This window comes from Fulmarus glacialis, unplaced genomic scaffold (assembly GCF_000690835.1).
Source record: "Fulmarus glacialis isolate BGI_N327 unplaced genomic scaffold, ASM69083v1 scaffold38089, whole genome shotgun sequence".
Classification (NCBI taxonomy): domain Eukaryota; kingdom Metazoa; phylum Chordata; class Aves; order Procellariiformes; family Procellariidae; genus Fulmarus; species Fulmarus glacialis.
Window position 1 is genome coordinate 46,974 of NW_009232060.1, and position 26,026 is coordinate 72,999.

The 26,026-nt window shown below is 38.7% G+C and overlaps 1 protein-coding gene across 1 annotated transcript in view; it reads right to left on the minus strand.

Moving 5' to 3' along the window:
* Nucleotides 1-4,569: 4,569 nt before the first annotated feature.
* NWD2 (NACHT and WD repeat domain containing 2) overlaps nt 4,570-26,026 on the minus strand; it is a 49,447-nt gene continuing 27,990 nt past the window's right edge. The window contains exons 4-7 of the mRNA XM_009584780.1: nt 13,263-13,466; nt 11,298-11,442; nt 10,403-10,992; nt 4,570-8,791 (exon numbers count right to left, since the gene is read on the minus strand). Of these exons, the coding sequence (XP_009583075.1) occupies nt 4,856-8,791; nt 10,403-10,992; nt 11,298-11,442; nt 13,263-13,466 (4,875 nt within the window). The 3' untranslated portion in view covers nt 4,570-4,855. The remainder of the gene's footprint in view (nt 8,792-10,402; nt 10,993-11,297; nt 11,443-13,262; nt 13,467-26,026) is intronic.

Here is a 26,026-nt window from a genome sequence, read left to right on the forward strand (position 1 = left end):
GAGCTATGGCATGAAAGCGGGGAGATGATTTTATTTATCTCTTATATGCTACATAAAAGACCCGTGCTGGTGTGGCAGTATTGTGTGGTGAAAGCTGTGACAGCGGGAACGTGTGAACGTGCCTTAAATCTGCTTTTGTACATTCCCTGCTGAGGCTGGAGAGGGGACCGGTGTGCTGCCAAAAGGGCAGACACTGCAGGTGGAGTGTGTACCATTGGCTGGGAACAAGTCAGGGGCTTTGCTGAGTTGGGTGGGATCATCACCCACCCTGGCAAGCAGGAGCAGCGTGGGCCTGGGATGATGGGGCAGCAGAGGCAGGAAGAAGAGCTTGCTAGGGGCAGATTTTAACAGTCACTTTGGGAACCACTTGTGATTTTCAGAGCACGTTCTGCTGGACTGGACATCTTGGGAGAACGTTCCCTCACACTCTTCTAGTTACTGGCCTGTGTTTTCAGGTGAATTTAGCACTGCGTAACTGGTCCTCGATAGTGAAAGTCCCTTTTTCACAGAAGGATGGTGGTGCAAACTGCCCCTTCTGGAGAAGTACATGATAAAATGCCTCATCCCACCCTGGAAAGGATCGTGACAACTATTCCTTCAGCCTTTGACCTCCCTGTTGAAATTGAGAAAAGAGACTATGATTTAGACCCACACTGAGAGCATCGCTTCACATCGTATAAGTCAGGAGACTACCTCCAAAATGCAAGGTGTTCAGTGACCAGGCTGGAAAGGTTAACCACGGAAAAGAATGTAGCTCATTACTCTTCCTGCAGTGACATGGTGTTCCAGGAAGAGATATCGAGTGACATCCTTAACAGGGTACAAGAACTTTGAAGTAAGTCATATTTCTAGTATAAATGCTTGATAATGATTCTTAATAACAAATCCTTGATAACCAGAACTATCCAAAGGTCCTAGTCCACATTTGGATGATTACATAATCAATTTTATGCTTACATAAAAAAGAATGTGTGAAAAAGTAAGATATCTTTGGTTTTATAATTAGAAGAAATAAGAATAGATTTCAGAATTCTGTCCTTTTGCAGTCTTAATATTTATGTATTTTTTAATCTTTAATCAAGAAAATAAAACAATGCAGGTTGTCGCTAATACCTAATGGTAATGATCCAAAAGACCCATTTTATGATGTATCATAGAGACACATGTAAGAAGTTTTTGACAAAGGGCAAAATCTCAGGATTTTAAGCTGATCTGGGGCTGAAATAGTCCCCCTGCATATGAATGCCATTTTAGCGATGGATTTTTGCTTCAAGTTCCCTTTGCTAGATGGCTAAAACTCTGTTTCCACAGGTTTATGTACTAAAACTCTGTTTCCACAGGGCTTGAGTATGCAGCATGGAGAAATCAGGGCTGGGGAACCACTGAAACCTGAATGCCTTCTGAATGCCTTTTCCAGGCTACACGTTAACTCACATTTTGATGTTATCTGATGATAATGTGAAAAAAGTCGAATGGCCACAGGCCGTATGAAAGGAAGTCATGGGCCGTGCATTCCCCAGCTGTGGTGCAAAGGAAATGACTGATAAAAATATTTTTTCTAGCTGACCTCCGGCTTACCTTTCTCTGCCAAAGAATTTCTGGCCAATTCCCCTCTAAAGCTTTCTTGCAGCTACAGCCTATTCCTAGAATCTTCTGTGTCAGAAAATATGGACCCCATCTGAGCCTGTTTATTGATGCACTTTAGATAAAGAATAAATGAAAGCTTTGTTCTAGATATGCAAATCGTGCTCCTTAAAAGAAAGTAAATTGCTCTATTCCTCTGTAGGGATAGAACAGCACTTAGCATTTGGATGGCTCATTATTAGAGAAACTACTTTGTCCCTGTACCACTGCATAGACGTACTTGGGGACAGATTTGTGAGAGGGTATGGAGTGCTCACTCTTGCAGTAGCAAGTATTTGGACACTGAGCAGCCTAATGCCATGCAGAAACCTGTGTGTGCTGCTTAGGCACAGTGTGAGGAGTCTGACCCCTGAGAAATAGATCCAGAAAGCTGGAAAGCTGAATGAGATAGTTTATCTATTAAGACATAGATAAACTATGAGGAGGGACAGGACTTAAACAGCACTCTTCAATTTGATTAGGAACCCAATGCTTGGCCGAAGGGCTTAAGTGGATTAGGAATCGCGTTCGTGTTTGTCTTTCTTGTTTTACAATTAAGAAAAACAGTAGTGCTGCCCCACTCTTGCTGTCCTTGATTAGAACATAAAAGACTAAGGTTCAAAGCAGGACAAGAACACCCATGCTTTTTTATATACGGCATCACTGCTTTCACGTGTCAGCCTATTGTTTTGACCAACTAGACAAGGCTTAAAATCAATTCCCTCTTTGACCTGAGATGAAGAGAAGGCTGCTCTCACTTTTAGGCCGATCCTCTGTTTTGCTGGGGGCTATCTCCTGCCCCAAGAAGCCATGCCACTGTGCAGAAGACCACAAAGTTCATTGAGCCAGAAAACAAGAGGAGCAAGTCTGGGTACTCTATCGATAAGCCACTCAGCTGAGCTGGGTTCTGGTAGTGCTTCCTAAAAAGGAAGAACATTTCTCTGTTTCTGTGTTTCTGTGTTATACTACTTTACTACCCAAAGTTAGCCACTCTCGGGCCAGATAGGAGATGTATTTTTACTCCTACAAATAATGAAGGAACTAACTTTCCAACATTATACAGGTTATGCACAAGGAGTTCAAGGCTGAAATGCGTGAGTCATGCCCAGTGTTTGAAAGAAGGTGGAAGTTGCTTACCTTCAGGACAGGATCCTGGGAGGCATGGATCCCACAGCCCCTACCCATAGCTCCAAAGATCTGAAGGGGAGTGGGATTTCAGGTGCTCTCCTCTTTTCTGAGCTTTCTACTGGGTAGGTTACACAAGCCTTCATGTCTGTTGACTTGCACACTGGCAGTATGCAATCCAGTCACAAGCAGCATGGATTTTTTTTTGTGAATTTCATTGGTTTTTGAATGCTTGATTTAGTTAACTGAAGTGGGAAAAATACTGGAATTTTTCCTTACAAATATAGACCTTAAAAATTATGTAAATACAGGCTAATGGGAGCTGCAAATGCCTTGTGTCCCTCTATCAGAGTGAAATTTCCCTAAAATTAAGGAACACACACAAGCCTGTTTCCTTATTTTATTAGTACAAACAATGCATACACAAGACTGTATATTGTTTGAAGACTGCAATAGATTTCTAATTTAACAACTCTGTAACAAAATTTAACTAAATTTGACATTTATGAAAATATAAATCTCTGATTGGGTAGGTTTTCCCAACAATACAAAGTTTACATAAAAACATTCAGTATGATCTATTAGTTGCAAACAAGTTAGGAAAAATCATTCAAGTCACTTAATATACTATATTGGCTTGTACACTGAACATTCACACACTACATTAAGTTCTAGCTTAGCATTCATTTCTTGGAAATTTGTGGCATGGAGTTCTGATTTTAAAAATAAAATTGTTTTGTTTAAATAATTTGAAAAAATTTCTACAGGTGTGCCGACTTTAAGACATGTAAGGAGGGAAAAATCTTCTTATCCTTTCAGATGTTGTCCAGTATTTTTTTTTTACTTGGGCAAAATGTAATTTTTTTTAAGCATTTGTCATTATTTCACAATTTCTGCCTTGAAACTGGTAAAACTGTACAAAAGGCTCAGAACAGTTCTAAAGCAGAAAGTGAAGCTTGTAAGTTTATAGAAGTAAGAAAAACCCATTACAAATTGGACCAGTAAAGAACCTTTGGACAGCCTTTACATTTAGTGGAGTATTTCAGCACATACAAGCAGTCCCAGAGTGTTTGGTCATCTGATCTGTATTTATCATTGGAAAGAACAGAAATGATAGTAAGGCAAATGTTATCAAGATTAGTACATGGCATGTCTGAAAACTTTCTTAAGATTACTTTGGGGACATAGGAGATACTGTAGACTTTCTTACAACAAAATGGATAGCAACCTTTTAACATAAAGAAATTAATGTGTTTAACTGTTCATCTGTAATGCCCTTTCTCTTTGAAAAAGTTTTCATTACGACCTGTACTAATACACACTGTGAAGACAAAAAAATTCCCCAAACCACAAATAAAACCCCAAACCCTATATTCCTTTTATGACCTAGGTTTTTATCATTTTTATCACAATACAGAAACCTGAAATCCCTGCATGCAATTAAAAAAAATTTTTTTTTAGTCCATTCATTGAGGTGAACAAATACTTATCAGCTCACATGTTGATATGTTTGTAGCTGACTGGCACCTACTCCCTTCAACCCAAAGATTAATCCCAACTGAAAAAAAAAAGTAGGTATTTTTTAAATGATGATGGAATGTATCAAGTGTTCCAGGTTGGCAGGTGACATCTTGTCATTGCACCATCAAGCAGAAAAACACATTTTTGCAAGTGGGTATAAAGTTGATTGTTAGCTATAGACCCATCTAGGCGACTTGGTATATAAAATAGTGGTCTGACTCTTCTCACCGATCATGCGGAGCTTTAGTTCTAGTTAAAACAGTTTGTCAATCCCAGATAAGATCACCTAACTTCTGTAATAACATAAGAATTTTGATAGTATTGCTAGAAATTTTTAATCAAGGCCCTGGTGAAATCCTGGACTGAACCTTGTATTCAGAAATTTAAAAAACCCTGCAGCCCATTTGCTTTATGTTTGCTTTTTTTGTTTACATAAATATAAGAATATTTGTCGAGGAAAAAACAGCTGGTCTGCCCTCTGCTGTTTCTGTCTGTCTTCCAAGAAATGCGCTGCTTTTTACGTGAATTCAGAAGACAAATCTATGCATGTATACTATTATTCAGATAAGCTAGTCCAGAAGGTTACTCAGTTGTCAGCAGCAAAACTGTGTCCTCTGCAATCTATGGCTGAGCACACTTTCTCATAGCAATAGTTGTGTTTTTTGGTTGGTGTTGCTTCACTCACCTCAGGCTCTGTAACTGTAATGGGACTATCCCTTGCAAATACTTCCGTTGATTCCCTCCAAATGCAGTCTGCAGTCACTTTGAAGCTGTAATTGTGACATTTTGGCCTAATCACTTGTGTTGTGTTGTTGAAAATCTGACGGCTGTTTGAAGTAGCAATTTTGATTTTCAGTGCAGCATCGACTCGATCCACTACAGTGTAAGTACCTATACTTCCGTCATCAAATCCAATAATAATATTTAAATGTCTCTGTGAGAGTGCAAGAAAAGTGGGAGTTTTATAAAGAGAACAGGCACCAATGTTTTTGCCATCTGCTAGCCTCATTACTATTAAACTAGAGACCGCACCATTGTCATCATCTTCTTCACTGCGAAAACAGATGTACACAAGATAGCGGCCATCCCGAGATAGCCTCTGCCGCCAGATGACACCTGGAGCATGAACCACACGAAGTTTTCCACTGTATAAATCAAGGACATTGATGTTCTCATCACCACAGGTTATAATTCCTAGCTTCCCATTTGGGGATATTTCAAAGTCTTCTAAATTTTTTAAGAAATTGGTAGGCAATTGTACGCGTCTGCAGATGACTTCCTCTGTTAGGCTCCAGATGTTCACAGTTTCAGTAGATGTTATAAATACTATAATATCTGGGCAGTCTGGTATCAGCTTAATATCCACAATGCTTGCACCATCATCACAGCAAAACTTCTTGGTTATACTGCCTGTCCAGAGACTCACTGCCAACACTTTATTCTTCGCCATTCCGACTACAAATGTATTTGCAGTTGTTATAAATGCATTCTGTAAGGCAACTAAAATATTGCAAACCCTATGTCCTGTAGCCAGTCGCCAAACTCTGGATGCATTTTGCTCACAGAGAGAGACTACAAATTGATCGTTATGAGTAATCATTAGCTCTGAGATTTTTTGTCCATTAATGCGAAAGATATTTTCGCCACTAACAGTGTGCCATACATACTGGCTGCATTTCTCGTCTGATGTAACCATTATCTCTCCAGAAGAGGTCAGCACACAGTTTTCAACAATACCTTCATGCTTGAATACGGCTTCAATAAATCCGGTGCTGAAGTTCCACTTATGGACAGAATCTGACCCATCCAATGTGTATATTAATTCACCCCTGGCTGGCAACACCAGTCTTTGGATAGGCTTGCCAGATTTGTCAATATTGGACATAGCAGTTATGATGTCTATATCCCAAATAGAAAGGACACCACTGGTGGATAAGGATAGCAGCATGTTATGATGATTTGATTTAATTAGCCTGACTATAGTTCCTGAGATTTCCTGTAAGCTTGCCATACACTGTCCCGTATCTCTTCTCCAAACAAAAATGGCTGAGGTATTTTCCATTGAAGCAATTATACAGTTGCCATTTTTGGACAACACGGCAGATATAAAGCGCTCATTGTGTTTAGCTCTAAACTTTTCAGCCACCTTCCACACATGAGTGTCAAGAAGTTCAATGCTGAGAGCCTTACAAATTAAAATTGCACTTTGGTCTTCAGAAAGCTCTATGCTGACAACTTCACTGTCTTCTCTCCTGCAGTCGAAGTCATCCGTAAGCTGGGGATTCGCGATTTCCTCCGTATTCCAAACAGAGAGGCTACCCTCGTTGTCCACCATCACCATTTCTTGGGCTGTGTCAAGAATGAGAAGGAATTTCACAAATCCACCAGAAAATTCAGAGGTCACGGTGGCCAGCTTCTCTCCGCTGCCCAAGTGAAAAATGGTTGCGGTGTTCAAATACTGCCCGCAGAACGCATAAACTCCATCTGGAGAACACTGCACGCAGGTCACTTCGTACCAGCAGTGGAAGTGATAGAGAGGCCAACCATAAAGCAGATCTATTACAGTAACGTCTTTGCTGGCCTCTAGCCAAGCAAGCGCATGGTTGACTGATAACGTAAATCCATTTATAAAACTGCCCCCCCCCCCAATTCCACAATGTTTTGACCCCTTAATTTCCACCTCAGACAGAAGACAGGAATTTATGTTATCGTATATCAAAAGAGTGTTTTTTGTTGTGGCCACTACAAGATACTTTTCATCGCTAGTGAGCTTCATCCCTAAGATAACAGATGGAGCTGTTGTAATCTGCCTTAGTAACTGGCGGGTCTCTACATCCCAAGTGCTGATGGAGCCATTTTCTAAAGCAGCAATAATTGTGCTGGGATTAAAAGTAGGCAAAATCTCAGTGACGTGCATGCAGCTGGATGACAGCGGCAGGCGCTCGGGGCTGTAAGTCACATCCATGGAGGAATGCAAAGGGACGATAGAGCAGTACTTGGGTCCGTCCTTGTCACATTCTAGGAGGAGATGTCTGAGTTTGGGCAATGAACTTACTACTGGGAGAAGCCTCTGCTGCAATTCAGCGGAGAGTGAACCTGGGTATTTTACTACTTTGAACTTTATACTGCGGAGCGTACTGGCCAGAAATTTCAGCTCCTTTTCTTGCGAGTAGGTGTAAGCCAGTTCTATGTCAGAAAGTGCTTTATCAAACTGCCCTATTCTAATCATGGTGTACAGCCAGCTGAAGTTCATAATGACTCCATACAGAAGATCATCTGTTCTTCCACATCTTGTCAAGTGATGAATAAGCTCTGTCATTTTTCTGTGATTGATAAAAAAGATATCAGGCTCTAATGGATTACACTGAAAGACCCATGGCTGATCAGGTGCCTGCCTGTCAAAAGCAGTCTGATCCATGCAGTGCTTTTCATCCTCATTCAGGCCTCTACTGTCATGGTCAGGACAACCATTCAGATATTGGTCATTGCTGTAAAAAGGTTTTCTTCGTCCACCTGACCAAACACCAAGGAAATACTCTGCCATGACTGTGTGCATTTCATGTAAATCTTCTTCATTATGCAGGTACAATTTCTGGGCAATTAGTTGCAAGTGCCTATTTGCCCAAAGAAGCAGCGTTACATTTTTCACCTGTCGCTCTATCAAGTACCCCTGTAAGCCCTCCTTAAGCCTTGCAATGTATATATATGGAATTCTCAGTGGGTTACTTTCTCTGACACTCTCACTCAGTTCATACATAACACTGTTGTCAAGGGCTAAAATATCTTCCAGTTCCATTTCACTCAGGCCAGATTTGGACATAGTGATGTAGCCAAGTGCTCTTGACAATAGTCTTGATCCACACTTGTTTTCCAGTGACCAAAACAACTGCTCTATGCTTTCATGGACAGTGACACAGAGGGATGACTCATCCACATCTTTGTGAGATCTCCAGTTCCTGACCTCTCTGAAGGTTAAGTTCACAAACATAGGCAGCGTGCACTTGGAGAATGCTTCATTGACATAGATTTGTTGCCCTGATGTTACTTTTCTTTTAACTCGCAGCAGCTGATGTTTCAGTACTTGGCTACACATCTTTCTGTCCCTTGCAGTCAATTCAATGTAGTTGTCTTCTTCATGAATAAGGCACCTCAGTTTTTGCAGGATCCCATGCTTGTTTGGCAGTGTTGACAAAATTATCCGTACTGAACGGGGAAGGTGAATGGGAAGCCACCAGAGCTTCCTACCATCATCATTATCTGTTAGCTGTTCTAGGGCATCAAATATTATCACCAGCGGCCTGTGGAATGACGATTCATTCAAGAGATTGATGAACAAGTCCCGAAGGTCATGAATCTTTTTTGGGTAACTTTGTACGAGGCAACGATAGTTGACTGCTAATTGTTCACAGATGCTTTGAAGTATATTCTTCAGATCTGTACTTGTTTCGGTGGATCCCAAAAATCTTATAACTACCACAGGGTCAGAATCTGGTCCCATCTCTTCTTGCAACCAGGAATAGGACTAGAATATAGAGCATATTTTAGTTAATATCTAAATGAAGCACAGTAACAGAGTTTATAAATAGTGATTGCCTATATATAAATAAATATTTTAAAATGTTACTGGCTGAATGGAAATGCTTTCACTGGCAGAGTTCAAGGCTGGTTTAATTTATGTGCACTGAATGAAACTTGTGTCATATGTCATCTTTGTTTAGCACAGGTAATATCCCAAAACACTAAGACCCAGATCTACAAAAAGGCTTACATCTAAGGGGACATGAGTAGAATGTAGTCCATAAATCCCATGGTGCTCTTTGCAAAATTTGTGTCTCACTTCTGAAAGTCAGTAGGTAGATTCTCTTATTAATAAACTTCCTTAGACACTAAGCAATGCCATCCTTGGCCAAAGTAGACCAGCTTGCCACCTAAACTTTTTTGACATTGATTCCCAGCTGAGTATAAATGCACGCCCTGATGGTTTTCGAGGACAAGGATCAGAGTACAGATTGCCCTTTACTAGCAGGTTACCTTAATTCCTGGACCACAGAAGTACGCTCTGACTTGGCGTGCCTGTGACTTTTGGTCTTAAAACACTGCTGCAAGGGGTAAAAAGTATCTCTTGCTGTTTTTTTGGTTAGCACACTCTAAGCAAGTGAGGAATGTGGCTTTAAAACCTCTCAGTCTGTGCGGGCTAACACACTCAGTTCTCTTACTTGCTAAGTCTTTTCACCTCACTTTAAGTTATTACAGAATATTTAAAAAAAAAAGCATAAGCAGAGTCTCTAGGTTAACTTATGTACTCAGATCTGAAATGAGATCTTGAGTTCCAAATCCCAATTTCATATATGCAACTAATGTGAATCTATAGGAAGTCACATTTGGGAAAGAGATGGGGTTTTAAACATTATTGTTCCCTTCTCCATTTCCTCCTGGCTGATACGGCTGTTTCCCACCCCACTGTGCTAAATTCTCTGAGCACCCTGCAGGGAACTCAAAGTTGTGACTCCCAGCTGGAGAATTAGGCTTAGAGATGCCAGCTTGGTCTTTTTCTGCATCTGGTCCTGCCTTGCACAAAGTGTTTCACTCATCTCCCTGTAGTACTCAGCTCAATGACTTAAACAGCGTATGTCAGATAAATGAGTACAGATAGTTTTGCAGGTTATTACAGATAGATTTGCAGCAAGTGTATTTGTAGTAAGTGTATCAGACTAATTCCAGAATAATTTCTGATGAGAACGTAAGATGGCAAGACTTGGAAAGACATGTTGTATTTGTGAATAAGACTAAAACCAGCATATGATGTTTAGACGGTTCCAGATTCATAGGACCTCAGTGGAACAAGAAAACATGTTGTTAATTCAAAAATATATTGATTCGTATTAGGTTTTTAAGAGCTTTGATAAAGTATTGTTGTTCTGGCTAAGCACATGATACAGACACGTTATTATTGAAAGGTAAGTCTTTTTCTGAATATGTGTACAATAATATGCAGAATATACTTTTTATTATTTTTGTTTTATATATTGACGGTTGATATCAGATCTGTTGACAAAAGAAGAATGAGAACTAAGTTGGCCCTTACACACTAATAATCCTAACATCACCGTATTATGTAAAGTTATGTATTTACCTTCTTCGCCACTTCAGCTAATAAAAGAGTCTTCCCTGTGCATGGTCCTCCGTATATGATAAGAGGGTTAATGTGCCCTATTTTGCTTGGTAGAACATACTTGTGAACTATGTTTAATGCCTCACATCTATATTCATAAAAAGTGGAGTACGTTTTACATAGCGATGAGTGTTGAAGAACTTCATCGTACAGCAAGTCTGTCTCGGTGTCAAAATTCTGCTGCACTGTTGCTTGGATTATATCAATCATGTCTTCATAGAACTGTTTACCAAGTCCTTCAATGTAATGGTTCTCCACTTCTTGGGAGTAGCCCAGTTTCATGTCACAGTGAGTGACGGATGTGTACACTCTCAGATTGGATGATGCGACAATGGTAGGAATGAATTCATCCCTGAGCTTGATCAGTTTCTCATGGGCTTCGGGATCTCGTAGAAACTTCCCGGCTGTATGTACCACATCCATGTATTTTCCCATCTCTGGAATTTTAACGAAACGCTCAATGTTGGCAATTTTCCGAATGTAGCAAACACACTTTTTTAGGAAAGCTGGTGTTTGTTTACCCAAGGCAAAATCAAGTTCATCTTCAATAGCTGAGGATGAAAAGAGAACACAGAGTCTCTGTTATCTTTTCTTTATAAACAGTTCAAGAACATCCCCCACACCCAACATGCAGACTCCTAAATGATTGCATCTGTTTTCTGTAAAAAACAGAAAAAGCACAGAAAAACTGCTGGGTGCTTTCGTATGGTTTTTGGTCTCAAGCAAGCACAATGAACATTTTTTTTTCTCTTGAATTATATGAGAAATGCTGACAGAAATATATTTTCATGTTTGTGGAAAGGTTGACAGAAAAGATAATAAATGAATATATAGAAATAGTTAGTCTGAACTTTACCAGAGGAAAGGTATCTCTTTGCTTGGCTATGTTTCATTTTTCCTTTCTCATACAGCAATTTCACAGCAGTCTTAAAAATCTTCTTAATCTCTTCTGATATATCTTGCCATTTGTTCTCATTCATAGAGTTTGAAGAAGATTCCATCTTTTAAAAATATCCATAGTTAAATAGTAGCTGTAATACACACATCTACAACTTCAGAAAGTAAGTGTCTAATATTCAAGGTCATAAATAACATGGTATCAGAGAAACACATACACTAAAAATAAATAGAGTTCAACTTTTTATACTGAAGATAATCATAATGTATTCCACTTTAGAATTAGAAAAGTTACCTACTTTGAGTATTTTATGAATTCCTACCGTAGGCAGCTAATGCAATATTTTTCAAGAATAAGACAAGTAACACATTTATGAAAGAGGGTTTTGAGAACCAAGCCTGAAATAGTGATAATAAAGCAGCAGTAATACCGCTAAAATTATCGCTCCTTTAATGAGAAGTAATAATAATAATTTAAATTTGGATCTCAAAACTGAAAATGAGGTTCCTGGTACCTGTAATTAAGCACCTCATATTAGCTACCATATTTGAAAAATATGGGATTATATCTGACTTTACTTTCGTTCATTCATTACTATAGTAACAGTAATCTCACTGTCATCAGAGAGGGGCTCTAATATAAATTCACTAATCCTTTCAGATGGTATCTCGCAGATGCCATGATGGAGGTTTCTCTAAGGCAGCTGGTAGTCACTGCGGCATTACTTACTGCAGGTGAAGAGTTGAAGGGGTCTCCAGTTTTCCTGGAGGGTGTAATAGGAAAAAGAAAAGCTTGCAGGATAAGCTCCCTAGCAACTCTTTTCTTGACACGTTCAGAGCTGTGTATCTTTTATTACTTTCTGTAAGTTTATGAGATGTAACCCTATGTTAGCTTTAAGTTATGAACATCTTTTTACTTACTCCTGTGTATCAGTAGCTTGAGGAAAGGTACAAAGTTTTAATAACAAAAAAGCCAAGCTTTATTCAAAGGGATACTGTGAGCGTTAGCAAATGCATAATGCAAAGTTACAAAACTTGCTTTCTCCCTTGTGATCAATACTTTAGAATTAGCCACATTATACTTCTTCAACTCATTAAAACTCTTTCTGTGTCTATGTTTTTCACGTTTTCAATGTTTTTTCATGCAACAGAGAAAACATTCTGCTACACGGTAAGTGAATGCAGTATAATGGTTTAATTTCATTTTCTTCTATAATACACTATGGACTCAAAATGAAGTGAATACTCTGTTAAGGATTTCATTTTTTGTACACTGAAATCTGTCCTTAGGTATATAGGATGTGTAGGAGGGTAGAACTGAGCCCTGGGTAGTATACAGCTTTTATTGTCATCAGTTAAAGAGAAATACCTGTTTTAAAAATGATAATTAACAGTGTTCAAAAATCTTCTGTTAGAATACAGTTTAAGTTAAAAGTATGAGATCTGACTCAGGACAGCACTAAGCACTTGTTTGACTGTTAAAGAGCTTTCTTGTATGGGGATAGAATGGAAAACGTGTATTTCCTCTGCAAATCCCATTCACTGAAATCTAGCAAAAGCACAATACCAGGGCAGGAGAACCTGAGTTCTCCCTATTCCAACATCAGGGAAGGGAAGAGAAATCTGTGCAACTGTCCCACTGGCCCCAACAGGTCATGAATGACTACAATCCACTTGCTCTAGCTGTTATCAGAGTGCGCATCAACGCAGGAGTCGTGACCCGTTGTGTTCCTTGGTGTTTCGCAGCTGCTCCCTTCACCACGTATGGGAAAGGAGCATCACAGCACCAGTCGCTCAGGTGTGGACAGGGCTGTAGAGGTGAATTCAGAGACAGCAGCAAGTGCCTGGCCCCCAATTACAGTGCGGACTGCCCGCCACTGTAATTGATAGGGAAGAATTTTGTAAGGAGGTGACTATGACTTACCGTATTCTGGTAGTTCTTCAGCATTTCAGATTTTGGTCTGAGGTAATATGCTGGTGGCACCGCATTCTCATCCCTGCAGTACCACTCTTCTAAAATCCTTGTCTCTAGCTTGGCCTCTACAGCAGCATCCAGGATCATTTCAAATTCTGCTGATTCAACTTCCCCCGGTATTCGGATGTTCCCGTACTTCTCTCCCAATAGGCCCTGTGTATTTGCAGGAAAGTAGGGATTAAATTTTTCTTTTTAGTTATGCAAAAACCCTCCTCAGGATCTGAATTTCATAAAAATCAGTGTGGCAATAGTTTAGTGACTTTGAAATTACTAGGAAGGGAAACAGATACAGTATAAGATGAATTACTCTTGAGGGTACTGTACTGATCTGCATCCTACTATTATGACTTGGTAAAATTTCAGGTAGATGCGTTGTCTTTCTTAATATTAACTGGTAATAAAAATACAAAGGCATTCAAATGAAGAAATTAAAAAATACCCAACATACTTTCTTAGCACAGTATTGACTCATGTATTATTGATTCCCATTAGTCACAGGTTGGCATTACTCTCACATGCAAAAGTGAATGTGGAAATCCTTTTCTCTGGACTCAGGATAAGGATGCATCTCTGGATTCTTTACCTCTTGGCTTTACTCTTAGTTTCCACAGTAATGGAACAGAAGATTTAATGTTCTGTTTGATGAAAATTCACATGATGTTATGTACAGCTCATATTGGTATTATTAAAAATGTGGCTTATACCAGCAATACCAAGGATCAATGCTGCAGAACCACAAGCTGCTTTGCTGTCTCATATTCCCTTGTTGCAAAAATATTCAATGTCTTTGCCTCAGTAGCTGTCCACTGAATGAACACTGGGGTAAGGGAAAACAGTTTTGATCAAATACCAAATAGAAATAGAAATTTTAGTACTTAAATGCACATATTTGGCATACAAGCAAAGGTTTGTGGAAGTCAGTTTTTAAACTGTGGCACAAGAGATTTTTCACCTTCAAAACTGAGGATTAAAATATCGGTTGCAATGCTCTGAATAAATTTTTTTTAATGTGTTTCCATAGTTTGCTGTCCATAAATATTTTATAAAAAAAGGATCAGGAAAAACTTTATAGAAGATAGAGTTGCAGGACGTTCCTGCATTCTTTTGACAATATTTTTTCAAATTTGTGATCATCAGCTTAATTCTGCATTCAAATCTTGGTCCACAGAAGTCAGTCAGAACTTTCACTTCCTTCCTTAAAGTAGGATTTTTTATTTCTTTCCTAATTTAAATGTATTCAGTAAAGATTTTGAGTTAATGAGAAGGAGTACTTAATGTGGAGAGGAACCAACAGTATCAGCATCTTGATTTGAATCAGAAAGATCTCTTAGTAAAGTAATGCTAATGCAAATACAGTAAAATACAGTACCGTAAAAATGTAAATGACCTTGTTTGTAAATAACAAAAATTTAAATATTCATTATTTTTAAAGCACTCATCGTAATGAGAAGCTGTTTTAAACTTTTCCAGCTGTGACTAAACCCTGAAAATCAGTAACTGATGATGATGAAGGCTGCTTCACTGATTATAAAAGCGTGAAGCTGCAGACCCCTTTTCTGAATCCAGTTGTGTTGGCAGAAGGTACTCAAGCGGCTCATCATGCTAGATGCTGTAGCCTCAGAGCAGAGACGTCAGAGCAGTGCACGTGAACACTTCCTAACCTCTTTCAGGCAAAACCACCTCAGTTAGCTCAGACCACAGTTCACATTGTGTAAGCTAACCTGACTGATTTTTGCCTGGGGCAGATTTAGGAAGAGCTCACTGAACTACAGTGCTAGCTCTGACAGTGAGCAGTTGGCATCCTCCAACAGAGGAGTAGTGACAAAGAGCTGGTGGACAGGAACAAGTCAGTATCTGTCCACTGCTTAGGAGAAATGAAGGAAGGTAGGAATTGTGATAGTTCATATAGTCAAGGTTTCAGTCTTTGACAAGTCCCAGCACCCAAGTCCTTCAAGAAGCTGTTCCAATAGTGAGGCATTAGGGCAAAGATGGGTTTGCCTGGCTGCCCATTTGTATCCCACAGTAGCTTCATTCAGGGTGCACATCAAGGAGTCAGGAGAAAGGAACAAATATGTTTAGTAACTAGAATTAAATAATGATCATTTTAATGAAATGATCCAGTATTTTTATTTTGTGAATTTATTTTTTCTATGTGATCATTCTAGCTAGTAGCTGCCCTCATAGAGAGAGCTACATTGCTTCACACAATGAGATAACCGGGAAAAATGTCTAAGTTTTTACTGTTCTGATCTATTCATAGAGCCCTATAACTTTGGAATTCTAAAGCTGCAGAGGTTAAACAAAATATAATATTATTTTCCTTCTTTATTCAAGTGAGGTTAATAACTCGTCATGCTGAATTGCAAGCCTTTGCACAGATTGATGTAGAAATCTCATAAATTTCTCTCAGAGGAGCTTTGCCATGCAAATTTTGCAATTACCTTGTACAACAATTATTACTTGAAATTCATTAGGCTACACTTTTTCTGAATTTAAGTCCAGTGGATTCAATAGACAGTTGCCCAAGCAAAGATCAATAGCTGGGCCTTTCATTAACAATACTAAAATGTCAACATTAAAATGTCTGGTTTTAATGTACTGCATTTAATCAACTAAATTTGTTTTGGAATTATTCTGTGTACTTTTCTGCTTCTCAGGTACAGTTTGTGCTGTTCTCTTTCCACTGTACTATAGGTAAATAACAAAAGGCAGTACTTTAAAATGAAAAGACAGATGTTTTTTTCTTGTATCTTATCTGTCATTGCAACAGACATTATGTAAATAGTCCTGTATTAGGGGTCATCCTCCTGGCTACTAGAGCAAAACACAATAAAAAGGAACTCTGACATGATCAGAATACTAGAATCACTATGGATGACTGTTATCACAAGCTTTTAAATAAACTTGAGACCTATGCAAACACTATTTGAAAACCTTCACATTTTTTTAAATCAAATGTTAAACAGTAGAGGACATACATTTATCATGGTGTACCTTGGTGCTATAGATGGCATTGCTAATATTTTGGTAGAAGTCTAGCATTAGTTGAGGGAAGAATAGACATAGGAGAGGAATCACACAGACAAGAGAGTGTCCTCCATTTGGGACGATGGCAGTGAGCATTCATAAAGCTTAATAAACAACAAAATAAACCTTGTATCATTTTGCTTTGAGGTATTTCTCCTCTTCTTGTTTGGTTGTGGTTTATGGAAAAGTTTTAAGGTTAATCTTAAAAGATGACACACGCATAGTGCTAGGAAGAAAAGGAATGAGGAAGTGTGGAGGAAAGAGAAGTCTGAGTGAATATATGTTGCACTGCAAGGTGAAAACGGAGTCTAGCTTGTTATCGTTAATGTCTAGTGTTTAGGAGAGCCTGAAGCTAACAGCTGTACCAAGAAAGGAACACATCAGTTGAACATCATGTAAGGATCTAAATGTGCTAAACCATTTAATTTTAGAACTTAAAAAGTGGACCATGGCAAAAAGGAAGCTGCAAGAGGCCATGCCAGCACCCCACTGCCACAAATTTTTTCCCTCAGAACGGCTCAGGGAACAGCAGGCAGCACGGTGGCAACCAGTCTTCTGAAACTGTGCCCACTGTGCACCAGAAAACTGTTGTAGGGATTGTGGTAGAAGTCCTTCATATAAGCTGCATGAGTTGGCCAGGCTCAGACCACACCTCTGAAACTTGGCTGTGTTTAACTCAGGAATACTGCTTCATGTGGCTGGTGTGAGCAAGGACTCCATGTTTTAGCCAAAACTTAGGCATTTCTGCAATTAAAGCAAAGTTAAGGAGCAGCTGAACAGAGATTCTGAGGACATCTGTGGCACCTACTTGATGAGTATGTGCATTAGAAAGGCAATTAAAATGAGTTGTATTGATGTTCTAATACAGTAGAATTGACAAGTAAACAACAAGAAATAGAAATAGAAATAGGAACAGGATGGGGAATAGAAAGAACAGCACTGGAATGAAGAAGTGAATTGATTACACAAGTAGAACCAGCAAATCGTAAATACTGTGCTGAGCAGGTCTATCATTTAGAGCAGGGCAGTCCCAGGAACTTTACTGCAGCTGTGTTCCTCTTAGTGCCCCAACAGAAGTTAGCTGAGGTTCTGGTATTAGTACCTGACTCTGTGTAGCCATTTGAAAAATACTGCGGTAAAAAATTTGATGTGGTAGAAAACTCTTCATGGAGTCATTCCTGTACTTTCCGGTAACTCCAGACTAGCCTCAATCTACAGCCCAGTGTCACTGGCCATTTAACTGAGGTATTGAAACAACTTCTTTTCATTTTTCTGGAGAGGTCAAAAGTAACTGATAACTGTTTTTCTAAAGGACTGCGATATCACACCCCAATGCTGGAAGTAGGAGGCATGCTGAGTAAATGCAGCTCTTCTCTACTGAGAGACTGATGCTCGAATGCTGGGTTACGTCACATAAACCCACCAGGTTCCTGGGCAACAGTTCTTCACCTAAACACTTCCTCCAGATGCACTGCATGTTTTCCATTAACAGTGGTCACTAGTAAAGAAAAGGAAAAAAAGACTAAGGACTATAAAAAGACTATATGTGTTTGCCGGAATCTTAATAAACTATTTGTTTGTAAGGCTACATGACAGCCTTAGGATGGGCCATTTGCATCACAGGCCGTGAAAACTGCATCTTCCCATGTTCAGACACAGAGGTGAGGCTTGGAAGTATCTCCTTCTAGCAGGTATCAAGGAATAGCCACCTCCCCTCCACTCTTTTGGTGTTGTTATGGTTAAATTTATATCTGGCTGTGTAAGTGTACTCTATCAGGGTACCACAAAACCACTCAAACCTTTAGAGGCCTAAATGAGAAGCTCTGAATTGCACTTTTCCTCCAGGGGCTTCAGTGTCTGAATTGCATCCATGCCAGACGCTTGCAGCAGCCTCTAGAAATATCTGCCCCCCTCTCCATATTCCCTATACATTCAAGTAAATGCAAATTTCTTCATAGAAAAATGAAGAAAAATGAAGCAACAGAATTGAAAGAAAATATAATTCCTCACAATCTTCATGTTGTTTCATACTAAGTCTGCAAATAAGAATACTGTTATTTCAGACTTTTATGAAAAATATCACAGTACTCTACAATAGTAACCTAAAACTTCAATTTGTGATAACAACATTGCAGCATTTTGATGATTACTATAGGAAATTATTTTTAAAGGGAACAGTAATGTTTACACTATGTTCAGTATCAAGAGACAGTTTTATAGGCAGACTCATGAATCAAAATCTCCCACCTGATGAGTCATTTTCCTTTATAGTAAAACAACAAATTAAAGATTCATTAGATTGAAGGTGATTGAACTGTTTAAAGCTACCAGGCTGGCAAACATGTATAAAACCCTCAGCAACCATTTGTATCTAACGAAACTTTATAGAATTAACACAGAGCAACCTCAGCAGTAGTCTTGTTAGCTTTGTTGAGCCTGAGGCTGAAGTTACTATTAAATGAAGGTTAAAAAATTACTGTTTAGATCCAGATGGGATATATTTTTCCCTCTGATCTTCTTGGTGTGGAAAGATATTAAAATTATAGGCACAGTCACAACAATGACCAAAAGGAAGAAACTAACCAGATTTGGATTTGATCTTGATATGATGGATTCATAGTGCATCTCATGTAATTAGTTCAGACATCATCACTAAAATGTTCATGAACCCTAATACCATACCTTTTATTAATACAGAACAAGTTGAAACTTTAGATATATTTAATTCCAACTAAAATATTTAGTGGTAATTTTAATAAAAAGAAGCTGTCAAATGACAGCAAGTTATATTCATTACTGATTGGTTTCATTAATCTTTTTTTTTTTTTTAAATGATATGTTAACATCTGCAAACCAAGTCATTTGAAAAGTCATATTTGTAATGTTTTGTGAAGTGATTTCAGGTGCTTGTCAACTTAAGAGCAACAATTTTTTTGCTGTTTTGCCAACATAGAAAGCTTCAAATTCATTGAAAATACAGTTTTGTAGCTGCTGAATGATCTGATCCAATGATCTTTTCCTGGGCTTCATGGGATCAGTCCTACCACTTCTACTTCTTGGTCTTTGTGAAGTTCCACATGTGACACTGAAGCGCATACATAGGTCCTCTCTGCCTCTTCTCAGAGCAGTCCTGGATTGCCAACTTTTTGAAGAATAAGCATTCAAGAAATCTTTGAAGGAATTAAATCTAACCACAATTAATTTTTTAACTTAAGATACCTCTTTGTGTCCAGATCTAAGTACCTCTTAAACAATTTGTTTTTGCAAGATCCATGAGGGATTAGGAAGTATTATTGTCCCCATTCGACACAGGAAGTAGGTGCAGGGAATTAAGTGTGGGCAGGGATTCAGAGCTGTGAGAGGTATGCAGTGGATAGCTATAACTGGGTAGTGGAAGTTGTTCCTAATTCTCAGCCCTGTTCTTCTTACAGAAACTACTAAAAGAGGAAAGCCTTGCCCACTCATGAATTAGGTCTTGAGTGACTCACATTTTGGCCTGCTAAATTAATGTAAGCTTAAATTGAGATCACTTATTCAAAGTAGAACAGCTCCATTAGGAGAAAGAGAGTATCTCACATTATTGAAGATGCAGTGAATGCTTCACGCTCTGGAGTGAAATTTGCCTTCGGGCACCCAACATCAGCATTCAGGTGCCACTGAGATGCACCAAGTGGTTCTTCAGCAGCTGCTTGATTTGTAGGGACTTAAGTGCTGTTAAAATGCCTTGGGATGTTAAGTTGTTCATCCGTTGTCAAGGGCTGGGAAATGCTGCTCCCACTGATATCCTGGAGATGTTGCGCAATGGCTCATCAGGAGGCCTTGGGCAGAAAACCGGTGAGGAGCAGGCTATAGCTAGTGGGTCATAATCTAAAGCAAGGCAGGTAATGAGGGAGCTCACCCGTGGAGCAAGAGGCCTGTTTCAAAATCTCTCCTGAATGGGAAGAAGTACAAGTCTGTGGTCACCAGGTACGTACCCTACTCATCAGGCTTCTGGGCATCAATGATGGGGTAACAGTAGTGTGTCAAAGCTCCTGCTAGCGCAACTCCTCTCTGTATATGAAATCGCATAGCTTTGTATAAGTAATTGAATATTAACTGCAGCAGGAACATGATCCTTATCTTTCCACAATTTGCATGAGTGCCCTAATCAAGGGCTACAAAGTCAGTCCTCTGGATCCCCATCTCTCCTATGGTCACTTGCTCTTCACTGTCTTCTGTGAATCCTGGGGTTAGAGATCTAACTCCATGGTTCCTCAGCCTGTGCTTCTAGGCTTCCTTCCTCTTGTAGTTAAATCTTTCTTATGAAATAAAAACTTTTTTCCTCTTTAAAGCCATACATTTCAGTCAAATAGCCATTTTACTCATAGAAATGTGGTTTTGGACTACTGCTTACTGTGATGTTAATATAGGTATTAGCTGATAAAAAGTATGTTACTCAGTAATAGATCAGATTGCTATAGACAAAAAAGACACATAAAGCAAAATACAAGTGAAAGATTGACATATCTATTTAACATCAGTTTTAAAAGACCTCAAATTTCTTATAAATGTTTTGCCTAAAAGGTGTACGTATTATAATCAGATGCTAATACCCATCAGTTTCTTTCAATTGATATATGCGTATGTTTGAATTGAAGTCAGAATCACTTCAGCATAAGTACAAGAAATGCTCCACTGTTTTCAAACCTTACTTTTTATATGTATACTGGCTACATTCTATGTCCTGTCTTTCATATTGAATTGGGATGTGCTAACACAGTGCTTTTGCATGTGCAAACCTGCCTAGGTGGCACTTCAAGTCAGGGAAGGCACGCGGAATTTGTAACATGTAAGTGTATTTACCCTCCTGGTCTGCAGAAATGTGAGCTTAACTGACATAACCAAATCTGGAACAAATGGTCAGGATACCAATTTTTAAGGGCCTTTTATTTAACATGCCATTCAAAGAAATTTAGTACAACTATAGGTCTTTTTGGTTTGTTGCCAGTAGATTGTAACTCTATTGTAACAGTATCCTATAGAAATTACTTATGCGATATAAGATGTCCAGGCACAGACAGAGACGATTTGGGGAACAAAAAAACCCAACAAAATAACAGGATTAGCTGGAACCTTGTTTCTGAGAAATAAATGATTTGAATTGAAACTGAGGATTTACTACCAGAAACAAACAGAAAATAATGTCCTTTTTTTTTTTTATTATTTCTTAAGGCAACAATAGCCAATTCTTCTCAAACTCAAAGCGAAAATGCTAATGGCTAAACAACAGTGAATCATCTGAACTGAAACTAGAAAAGTATATTTACTTGAATTTGTTTTCAACGCACTAATGATTTCAGTAAGAAGAAAAATAAATATATGAATTAATTGAAAATCTCAATGGAGTATACATGTTAACTGCTTGTTAGGGTAAACTCCAAGCCATTAAACTGAACTGAAGTGAACAGCTGAAACCAAGAGGGAGAAAGCTGTAGTAAGGCACTTCATCTAAACCAAGTTTTAGGAAGCTGGAGTTCCAGAGTAGCTGGTGCCCGACAGATGGCTTGAAAATAGCTGCTTCTACTCCCTTTTTTTCCCTTCTAGCTGCAATGCGGTACAGTGTGAGGGCCTCCTATACATGCACAGAGAGAATATTCTTCAATTAAATACATTTGACTGCTTTTCTTGCCTCTTCATGGTAGTGATCAAAGGACAAAAGTTATGTTGCATTAAGTCTCCCCAAAATTCTTCCATTAGAAATCAAAAATATGAAAAAAAGGCCAAAAAAGTTGTAACTTGCGATTTCTAGGATGTACAGGACAAAGTGCCTTCAGAACAGCATTTTTCTTCTACTGCCAACAGTTGTAAGGCACTGCAATGTAGCAGACAGAACATCAGAGCTGGTGCAGAACTCTTAAATCTTTCCACTTTTGCTTCATCTCAGTATGGAAACTGGTAACTTCCTGATGCTTTTGCCACTGCCTCAGATTGCCTATCATCTATAAAATTAGGCTAATGATAGCTTGCAAAATAAGCATTTCTATTTTGTGTTGATATGCAAAGGATCTTGCGTATTTATATATCAGCAGGGATAGGATTGTTGCTTTATGTTGTTTGTCCTGTTTAGCTTTTGAGGGAAAAATGATACCATAGAGCAGTATCAAACATTTTTATTTGATTTTTCTCCATACCTAGGTGATAATAATAGTGTCCATACCTCAATCCTTTGGTTGGACCTTATGGGTAAATAGATTTAGTTTTAGAACTTCAGCTGACTGTACAAAACATAAAATAAGAAATACAACTTTTAACTGAAATTATTGAAGTGAGTAGAAAGCTGAAGGCATAATAAAGACACTTCTGTGCTGAGAAATAGATTTTTTTTTTTTTCCACCTGCCTGGATATGCATTTATGTTCCTTGGCTTGAGAAATGTTGCTGTGCATTGTTTCACAGAGCCATGCCCTAATTTCTCTCTCCCTTTTTTCCCTGGAGGCGCTCCAGAAGTACAATGGGGGGCTATAGGTATTTCAGAAACTTGAGATGGGTATTGGTTTCAGTTCCATGAAAAACAAAAAAGGGCTGTTGAACTACCTTGTAAGAAAACTGAGTGGAATTGGGACTGGAAGGATGATGTGCAAGTGCTGAAGACTTTTGCTGTCAGTAATGTTCCTGACATAAGCTCTAAGAAGAAAATGATGATGGAGTTACTTGACGCTTAACCTGTCTTTCAGAAAAGTAAAGAGAGCAGCTGAATCCAGCTGTAAATGAAACAATTCCCTCAACTCTGAACTTCACCCACAGTGCAGTATTTTTAAATCTCAAAGCTTTTCCCTAGTGGTAGGGAGATATGAAACAATGATGAGTAATTTCTTAGGACATAGTGGATAGGAGCTAGCAGTCCATCATGCAGAGTGAATGTGCTTCCTCAGAAGAAATTCATGACCTACTTCCCTGATACACTTTACTTCATCAGAACTCTCCTTTCTCCTGGCTGTGAAAGTATCAATGGCCTTCTTCCTCCACTCTCTTTCTCCTGTCTTCTACATGATCACGAAGCAGCAGTTTAGTTCATTTTGTTGCCTTTTCCTTCACTGTTTGTCATTGCTGGGTCTTTGATCTCCCTGAGCGTGGGTGCAGATGAGAAAATCAGTCAAAAAGAATAAAATTATGAAAGAGGTCTGTGAATAAAGGTAGGGTAGAGGAAGGACTGGAGAAGATTTTGCCTACCTGTGGCTATAGATTTGAGCTGCTCACTCACTCTGACACCAAACAAATGTATCATTCCCACTTTGCTCTTTTTTTGAAATTGTGTGGGACATTTCCTGACAGGCATGTACATTTTTCCTCTTACATAAAGCTCAGGACCTTGCAGGTAACTCCTACTGCAGTCCAGATTCCTGTCAACAGTGGAGCTGGGTAGAAAACCAAACTACAAGGGCTAGGTTTAATAAAAGACACTAGCACTCAGCCCAGACTGGAGTCAATAACCTTGTCTGTGGAAATCACTACCCTTCCTACAGGGAGTGGGAAATGTACCTTGCCTGGAAACAGCAAGGAGATCAATCTTGTCTTTTAGAGGAGGGCATGGTGGTGTAACTTCCCCTGCTTTGTAAAATAATCACAACACTCAGCCAAGCAGGGAGGAACTGTGAAAAGGTTTGAAATCCTGTCTTGCATCTCATAGGTGAAGGCTGGCTAATGGAGAAAAGCTTCTCCTACTGTTGCTGTTTAATGTGCCTTACTGAGCATCCAGGGATACAGGCATCATGGAGCCAGAAAGGACGAAGATATACTCTGAGCCTACCAGTGTAGTCAGCTGGGAGGACAGGGCACTGGCTTCTGGACACCAACACCAGGAGCTAAAAACTAGGACTCTTCTGCATCCTTACTGCCCTGTTTGGTATCCTTCATATGTAAGAAAGGATGCTGCCTCATGTTGCACCCTCTAAAAAGAAGGGGCCATGTCTTTGTTTTCTGGGAAATATGATCTTGCTAGTGTTTATCAGAAGGGCTGCTTAGTTTCTAAATTCCTATTTTGGGATCGTTTTTAAGTGATAAATGATGAGCCAAAGATCTTGGATTAAGGTAATGTTGAGCATGGCAAGAAGAGATGAATTAGGCACCTAAGGGATTAACAGAGAGGCATCTAGTCTGTAGTCACCGACAAAGTTGCAGCAACTGAGGAGGGGTTTTTAGGACTGCAAAACCTATCCAAATCCTACTGTAAACACATATACACACTCTTTATTGGAAACAGACCTATATATTTATGCTTTTCTGTAACATAATTAAGCTGTGTTTCTCAGTAACATATATAGCCACTATGAAGCTATTAGAAAGTGTTAATTAATGAGCATTATCAGAGGCAGAGATCACTGATGGTATAAAAAAGTTTTTAACACCCCTCCTGACTTTAGGAAAATTGAAGCTAGTTGTAACATGATATGAGATTTCACTGCAAATTTCTTTTTGCTGTTTTTTTCCCTCTTCTTACTAGAGCTAAACAGATTGGTATTCATTGAGTCTAAAATGAAAACCTAATTTTGTAATTAAATGTCAAGAAAATTATTTCACAACTTGCACAGAATAATACAGTCCCCATGAGCCTGATATGACCCATGACTGTGTAGTGTGTAGGGAAAAAATCACCATTAATAAAGATGTTTTGCAGGGATATACAAAAAATGAAGGCCCAAAGGCAAATTTTTAGTATAAGGGACACTAGCTCTAGCAGATTATAATGCCACCTCTCTACAGCACCCAGAATTTAGTGTTTATCACAGTATGAAAAACAAGTAGCATAATGTAACATCAAATCTGCTTTTCAGGTACACATGGAATGCCTATATTATTTATTTTGACTAGTTCCTGGATTTTGACGACTTTTATTTGATTTCTGTATCCCTATGTGCCAATTGTAACGAAACATTCTTTTCTCTAAGCCAGCTGGCATAGGTTTCAGGGCTTGTATTTGGGACAGTTGGTGGCTGATACCCTCTGAACAGATACGTTATCAATCTAGTCCTTCAAAGATGAAAAGAAATTATTAGGTAATTCCTTGCACAAGAAGACACACATATAGAAAGAGTATAATTTTCCTTCCCCAACAATGCCAGCAGTATGATGGCCCAGTAAACTTAAGACTGATGTGGAACTATCAGTCCCTTCTGTATGTTCTTAAATTATTTGCATGTGTTCCCTACTTTTCACATGCTTGGAGGGGAAGAACTGTTTTTTCTGGTTTATTAAAATATTATAAATTTGTAGGAGGCTAGAAAGGACAGTAGCATAGTTTCAGGATGAAAGGCACTAATTCCTATGAAAGGAACTAACAATCTAAACTAATAACAGTTAAGGAGAGAAAGAAAAATGTGGAAGGGATCTTCAAAAAAGCTGAACTGAAGGAAAAAGACTAAAGCAAGCAGTGTGATAATAGAGATTAAAGCTTTCCTTGGCTTCTTAAACCACACCTCTTACACACTTGACAAAGATTGCGGCTGATGAAGAATAGCATTACTTAAAGTATTCAGAGTGTCAACAATCTTTACAGTTAATTCACATCACCAAATATTACAATGAGAATGCTAACCCTAATAGTTTAATTTATATTAAATATAAATCCATCTTTTCATAAAGTCACCTTCAGAACTGCCACATTTCAAAAACTATTGTTCTTCAATACTACCCAAAATTAGTTTCCCATTT